At 45.6% G+C, this 7612-nt stretch overlaps 1 protein-coding gene across 1 annotated transcript in view; it reads left to right on the top strand.

The window, feature by feature from the left end:
* abcc4 (ATP binding cassette subfamily C member 4 (PEL blood group)) overlaps positions 1 to 6530 on the top strand; it is a gene marked incomplete at its 5' end in the record, with an annotated part of 32652 nt that extends 26122 nt beyond the window's left edge. The window contains 11 exon segments of the mRNA XM_014010737.1: positions 3025 to 3175; positions 3261 to 3380; positions 3455 to 3565; positions 3664 to 3764; positions 3830 to 4021; positions 4098 to 4253; positions 4409 to 4498; positions 4905 to 5077; positions 5153 to 5258; positions 5339 to 5473; positions 5546 to 6530. Coding sequence (XP_013866191.1) covers positions 3025 to 3175; positions 3261 to 3380; positions 3455 to 3565; positions 3664 to 3764; positions 3830 to 4021; positions 4098 to 4253; positions 4409 to 4498; positions 4905 to 5077; positions 5153 to 5258; positions 5339 to 5473; positions 5546 to 5635 — 1425 coding nt within the window.
* Positions 6531 to 7612: the final 1082 nt, after the last annotated feature.

Below are 7612 nucleotides of genomic sequence, written 5' to 3'. Positions count from 1 at the left end.
TAATGAGTTGCGTGAACTTTTATTTAAGATTTAAGTTTTTTTTATTTCATTTCAAAGGTCCTCATGGCTCAGCAGCAGAAGCATAAATATTACTGTTAAGAAAGCTGATGATAAAGTTGAATAAAAATCTAAGTCTGATGAAGGTAAATTAAATATCTGACAGTGATCATTACACAGTGTGGCTCTAATTCCTCACTTCACCATCTGTGTCACAGTTTCCCATCTCCAAAACGAGCATATGCATGGGTCAGAGCTGGTGTGAGGCACCGCCCATTTTCACGTCAAGTTTGGACTTTATAAATCACAACCTTTGCATGAGAAGTGGCGTACGCAAGTTTCAGGGCTCATATTGTGCGTACGCCAGTTTTATAAATCCAACCCCAGAGGTTTTTCTGGATTCATTGTGCACTAAACAATGCCATATCAAATGACTTTAACTCTCCTCACCACCGGTCAGGCCGATCATACCGCACAGCTGATTTGAGCTGCAGGGCGCCACCTGAGCTGAGGATGAAGAGCGGAGATCAGAAAAATTAGTCCCATTAACCCTAGGCGGGCTGCTAAAACAAACAGTGGCACACTTATTAAATACTAAAAATTCACAAAATAAATGCCTTGTCCCAATTAGTGTTGCATGAATTAAATCTGTTGTCTCTGGCATTCAGCAGAGAGATGCACAGTGCAYCAGCTCTAACAGGGCCAAGTCACTTCAAACAGAAAACTTCTCCCATAAAGCTCAGCCTGACAACAAATCAGCTGTTTACTAATACCTCAGAAGATGAATTTGAAAAGTCTTCCATCTAGATCTAACAGATGTGCGGTGCTCCAGCTCATCATTTCACTGTGGAAGATCACCTGTCAGTCACCAGGGGCACAACAAGTGGGGGTGGCCACGGGGGGCTGTGCCCCACCAGTTTTAACCTCTTGAGTCCCAAGCTTTGTGCTCATTTAAATATTTCCCAGCTATATAAGATTAGTAGAACCTTATAAATATAAAAGTTTTTTGAAAAACTAAGAATTAAAAATATGAATACATATTTTACTTAAAATAAAAAAAAACCTTAAAATAGTTCACCTGAAAAAAGAAAACTAGTATAAAATAAATGTCCTCAATATCAGGATGAAGCTTTTCATGAGGTTCGAGGCATTAAATAAATCAATATTTTTAAGCTAACTGGACTTCTATTTTGAAACTAGATGTTTCTCTTCCCATCAGGGAGGCTTTGTTAGTTGAAAATATTTGGAGTGGGAGCTTTAGAGCTTCATAAAGGTCTATTGCTTAGAACACAGAATAGAAATCTGCCCCCAAACTGGACCATGATGCTTTGCGTTAGMCAAAGATGGCGGTATCTGTGAAATACTTCATTGCAGGAGGAGGAAATTGGTCTTGGTGGAGGTTTGCACTCTCCGAGTGCTACTAGTTATTTATTTTTTTTACTCTGCATAAATTTTGTAAACTACCTAAGTGGCCGAGGGGCTGGGTGTATGTCATATAAACATCACAAACTGAACATTTCATGGTTAAATGTCTTGTAGACTAACACATGTCCCTCAGATGGACAGCTCCTGTTTGGTCTTCTGGATTTTTGGCAGTGACAGTGAGTCTCACAGAAAGACTCGCTCCCATCACAGCAGTCTCTCATCAGGAGGAGAGTTTGTCACTCACACAGAGTTGAACAGATCTGTTGGAGAACAACATTCTGAACATATATTTAATATAAAGTTAGSTTTTACAGACCAAAGTCTCTGGTAGTTCAGGAGCAAAGTGCAGGAGGAGATGTCAGGACTGACCGCTGCACCCTCGGAAATCTCCGTGGGTGCCTGGGAGCCTATCTGCTCGAGCTGAGTTGCTGCTTCAACCAAACCTGCTCTCACTGAAAGTCCCGCCCTGCTCTGCTGTGATTGGATAAAACAGCTCTGGACTTCATCTGATTTGTTGAAGGCAGTGTCTCAGTTTAATCTTTATATCAGGGTCATGCTGTCCTAAAAGGCTTGGTGAGCACCAAACAACGAACCAGTGCGGCTGGATTTCTTTTTTTTTTTAAAGAAATCAGGTCACATTTGCAACCAAACTGATCGCACTCTAGAGCCCTGCTAACTGTTGTTTTGACAATCTCAGGTACGCAAATGAGCTTCATGACATTCCATCTGGTGCACTTTTTCTTTTTTTGACCACGCATGCGCACCTGCGCACCACTTATGTGCAACTCTGTTTATAATTATACCTTACAGCGCCATCAAGGGGACTCAGTTCAGCTTGGAGAGGGCTTCACAGTGAGGGTAGTGTGGAGGGATTAGTGYGAGGGAGGAGCCACTGATTGGGAAAGGCTGTACATTTGAGTATAAAGTGTACCTTAAGATCTGCTGCCTCGTGACTTTGGTCATTTGGGTGAATGGAGTGGTGCTGAAATCGGAACATGTAACGACGGCAATCAAAGAACCTGTTGGTGGACACCACCCATTTGACCCTAAGAACACGGAGCTTTTTTGATGGGCTCAAAGAGCAGATATCCAAATTTTTGCTCTAGGAGCTCCCATCAATCCAAACAAGTCACCATCAAACAGGAAGTTGAGAAATCCAGACACATTTATAGAGAGGGAGGGCGGAGCCTCTTCAGTCACGATTAATGCAGCCCAATCCGATAGTTATAGATTCTAAACAGAACCTTTACCTTCATATTTACAGTGTGTCTATAATTATTTTACCTCTTAGTTTCTTGTTAATAGTTTTCTGTCTCATTTGGACTTGTCTGCAGAGGAATAAAAAACACTTGAAGCTCAAACCGACCCTGATCAGGGACAACCAAGTGAAATAKAGCAACTTTTACCAAGGAGGCATCATGGCCCGTCACAAACATGGACTTTAAAACCCATGAGCACTTCTGTACAGCGTTATGTTCATATCCTGGCAAACCTGCAGATTTAAATTCTTCGTTCCCCCCAAGCAGTCACAACCAGGAACATATTATYAATGATGTTTCAGCTCCTCACCGCTTCATGTTTCTGTGTTTTTGTTCTACTCAGGTCTTCCTGCAGATCCTCGGGGTCATCGCTGTAGCCTCATCGGTCATCCCCTGGATCCTCATCCCCGTCGTGCCCCTCCTCGGAGTATTCCTCTACCTGCGCCGTTACTTCCTGCAAACCTCCAGAGACGTCAAACGGCTGGAGTCCACCAGTGAGTGGACCCGAGTCTCACGTCAGCGTTCTGTTTTCTGTTAGACGTTTCAGGGAAGCTGCAACTTTTTCTCTCTGTCCCGCAGCTCGGAGTCCCGTCTTCTCCCACCTGTCCTCGTCTCTTCAGGGTCTGTGGACCATCCGAGCCTTCGGAGCTGAGGAGAGGTTCCAGAAAACCTTTGACGCTCACCAGAACCTGCACTCAGGTCCGCCTCTTCCTCCATACACCCACCTTTCAAGTCTGGCTGCTGTATTTGTGACAGTTTTTGGTCCTGAACAGAGGCCTGGTTCCTGTTCCTGGTCACCTCTCGCTGGTTTGCCGTTCGTCTGGATGGGATCTGCTCCATCTTTGTCACCGTCACTGTGTTCGGCTGCCTGCTGCTCAAAGACCGTGAGGAACCTTCCTGTCTTTGTGTCTTTGAGTTCTGACCCTAAAGAAAAAAGCCATCTGTGTGTGAAAGATGATGAGGTGTTTGTTGTGGTTCTCAGAGCTGGATGCTGGTTCTGTGGGCCTGGCTCTGACCTACGCGGTGACCCTGATGGGGATGTTCCAGTGGGGGGTCAGGCAGAGCGCGGAGGTGGAGAACATGGTGAGCCCTTTGTGTTCTCAGAGATTCTGTGATGTTCCAGTGTTCACAGATGTTTGCTCCTTCAGATGACGTCAGTGGAGAGAGTGGTGGACTACACCGAGCTGCAGAGTGAGGCACCCTGGGAGATGCAGCAACGCCCCCCTCCTGACTGGCCCAACAAAGGCCTGGTGACCTTCGACCGGGTCAGCTTCTCCTACAGCGACGACAGCCCGCTGGTGCTGCAGAGCCTGGAAGCCACGTTCAAACCCAAACAGAAGGTCTGACCCATTCATTTGTCAGAGCAGAACCTCTGGTTCTGTCGCTACAGAAGCTGATGCTCTTCCTGTGGACCAGGTGGGGATTGTGGGGAGGACCGGCGCTGGGAAGAGCTCCCTGGTCTCGGCTCTGTTCCGTCTGGCAGAGCCTCAGGGGAAGATCTACATCGACGGCGTGGTGACGTCTGAGATCGGCCTGCATGACCTGCGGCAGAAGATGTCCATCATTCCTCAGGTGAGCCCCGGCCTCCTGGACCTGCAGAGGTTTTACCAACACCAGGGTTCAAAGATCCAGAAGTTTAAAACCACCTTTAAAGACTGGGTTCTTCAGCAGCTGCTTGTTGTTCCATGTTTTGTTTCTGTTAGTTTCATTTGACCGTTTCCTCCCAGGATCCAGTTCTGTTCACGGGCTCCATGAGGAAGAACCTGGACCCTTTTAGCCAACACACTGATGAAGAACTGTGGAACGCCCTGAGAGAGGTCAGAACGGACCGGGTCACTTTAAGCTCCACATCTGCTGGTCCAGTCCTGGTCCTCAMGGACCACATCCTGCAGACTTTACCTGATTCACTGACTGAATCACCTCTTCAGGTCCTGCAGAAACCTGCTAACAGGTAAAACCTGCAGGATAGTAGACCTCCAGGACCAGGACTMGWCCCCKCTGCATCACAGACCTCCAGCTGCTTTTAAACCYTCAGATAAAATTCATTTTTATTCTTTAGTTTTATGGTTTTACTGTCTTCTTTTTGAACGAGTTGTTTGTTTTAAAGAAATTTACATGAGATTTGGACTGGGTCATTGAACAATAAGCATTTATCCTGAAGTATTGAACCAGTTTTTGGGAGTCTTCATGTGTCCCTCATGGTATCCTGGGTGGTCCCTGCAGGTCCAGCTGAAGTCTGTGGTGGAGGAGCTGCCGGGGAAGCTGGAGACGGTTCTGGCCGAGTCCGGCTCCAACTTCAGCGTGGGCCAGAGGCAGCTGGTGTGTCTCGCCAGAGCCATCCTGAGGAAGAACCGCATCCTCATCATCGACGAGGCCACGGCCAACGTGGACCCCAGGTACTCCAGAGACCAGAACCCCACTCACACACACACAGGTCTGAGTCGGTCTCTAAAGTCCTCTTGTCCCTGCAGGACCGACGAGCTGATCCAGAAAACCATCCGGGACAAGTTCAGAGAATGTACGGTGCTGACCATCGCTCATCGCCTCAACACCATCATCGACAGCGACAGAATCCTGGTCAGACCCAAAACGCTGACCCTCAGACCAGAGACCAGTCCAGACCTGCAGCTTCTCACCTGAGTCTGTGTTCTGTTCAGGTTTTAGATGCAGGCAGGATCCACGCCTACGCCGAGCCATACGTCCTGCTGCAGGACGACACCAACATCTTCTACAGGATGGTCCAGCAGACGGGCAAACAGGAAGCAGCCGCTCTGCTAGAAGCAGCTAAACAGGTCCGGTTCTCTTTCAGAACCACGTTTCTAAAGCTGTTTGTYTCAACCTGACTTACGTTTGAACTTCCTCAGGCTTACGAGAGCAGAAGTCATCACGTCATTCCYAACGGACCTACAGAACCCACAGAAGAGAACTTAGTTATCTTTGAAACAGCTCTGTGAGCTCAGAAACTTTCAGAGTCCGGACTTGACCTGCAGAGCGGGGCTGGGCCCTCCGACAGCTGCTGCGTTAGCAAACTATTCAGGTAGAAAACGACTTTATTTATTTTAAAGGTTCTAAATACTGAAAGTGCTTTCTGTATCCAAAGTTGTGCCTTTTTTTCTGTTAACAAATCAGGCACTGTTGCACTGACGTAGTATTTATATCAGAAAGCTGGACCTGCAGGGTCTGAGATCCCAGTTCTGATACAGGAGGAGTTGTCTCAGGTRAAACCTCACTGCTGGCTGTCCAGGTAACTCAGCTGCAGGTGAGCTGCCATTTATCAGCTGTGACGTCTTCATTCTGCTCATTCTGTCACAGAACAGCAGCTGTGCTCAGAGCAGCAGATAAACAGGAAGTTGTTTTSCTGCTTTTCTTTGGATCAGAGTGGTTCTGTTTACATGCAGGTGTTCTTRAAAGGGYACTCTGACTAGTTGTAACATTACACATTATTTCAACTGTAACACAAACACTGTACAAATACTGCAGGCTGTTTAGTTTTTATAAATAAATATAAACCAACGTTGTCACTTCATGTTATAAACATCACAGAGTAGGTCAGCTGCTCTGTCCTGATGGTTCATTTTTAAATGAAACCAGAGCATTGACAGAAAATAATGGAGGACAACAGAGCTGCTGCATGGAATGAGTGACTGAGTTACCTGGACCAACATCTGAGACCTGCTCAGAACCTTTGCTCCATCATCTCCTCTGTTCAGCTGGTTCTGATGGGTTGATTGTAAATCCTGTAGTTAAACCACTTGAATAAACATGTTTTTGTTCAACTTTAATAAAACTTGTTTGATGTCATGATTAAAATGAATAAAGCAACAATGTTTGATGAGTCACCTTCCTGAACAAGTCTGGACCTGATCCCTGTTCAAAGAGACAAACTATTCTGAATGGTTCCTCCTGCTGCACCAGAGTCTTTACTGATCCCACAGCTCCACCATTCAGAACTGAACAGAACCCTCGGCTCAGGTTCATGAGGTTTGGCCGAGTGTCAGGACCGCCGGGCTTGTTGAGAACKATGGCCTGAGACTTYGAGAAACTGCTTTATATTAMTGACAGTATAAATCCAATATAAAACACATTGAAGGAATTTATATATTTTTAAACTGTTTAGAAAAGAACAAATAATTCAGGAAATCTGTGATCTGAGCATGCAGGCTGGAAAAASAATTTACATGTCTCCTCAGGCAGCGAGACATGAAAACAGAGCTGAACAGAGGACGTGAAAGCATGAGAACAATTCTGGATGTGATGTGGACTTCGTCTTTTAAAATATGGACTGAAGCAAAAGTGAAGTCTGGCGAATGAAAATGTATTTCAGAAATAATGGACTCTGCTTCTTTCAGGCTACAGAACAGACGTACAGCTGTGTGACCTGCTTCATAAAGACAGGCTTTTCGACAGCATACACKCAAAAGACTTTGTCAAAAAGGATTATTTGTTTCTGTAAAACATCATAAAACCAAATGTTACATAATGGAGCTGTAGACTGGCTCCATTAAAGTAATATTTCAGTTCTTTCAGAACAGAGCAGGATGTCTGACAGCAGCAGCAAACTGTTTTAACCCCAGAGCGGGTGTCACAGTAATAAAGCTCTGCCTCCCATTCTACAACTCAGGAGATGTTGTTCAGGTATCTGGGGTCTCATTTATAAAGGATTGCGTGGAAACCTAAAAGTGAACATACGGCCAAAAGGCTGAAATTGCGTGCACCAAAAAAAATTCAGATTTATAAAATCGTGCGTACGCATGTTTCTGTGCATCTTTCCTTTATAAATCACAGCCGCACGTCAGAGTTTGCGCACGAGGTCCTGCCTCAGGTTCTACCCTCTACACGCCCACACTCAACCATAAACAGTCAATGTAAAGTACCTCATGAATGTTAAGATGTATTTAAATCAGTCAGCTGGTCAATGATTGGTTCAGACA

Source organism: Austrofundulus limnaeus, unplaced genomic scaffold (genome assembly GCF_001266775.1).
Source record: "Austrofundulus limnaeus strain Quisiro unplaced genomic scaffold, Austrofundulus_limnaeus-1.0 Scaffold72, whole genome shotgun sequence".
Taxonomy (NCBI): domain Eukaryota; kingdom Metazoa; phylum Chordata; class Actinopteri; order Cyprinodontiformes; family Rivulidae; genus Austrofundulus; species Austrofundulus limnaeus.
Note: the sequence above shows the minus strand (reverse complement) of the source record. Positions and strands in the feature narration are given on the sequence as shown.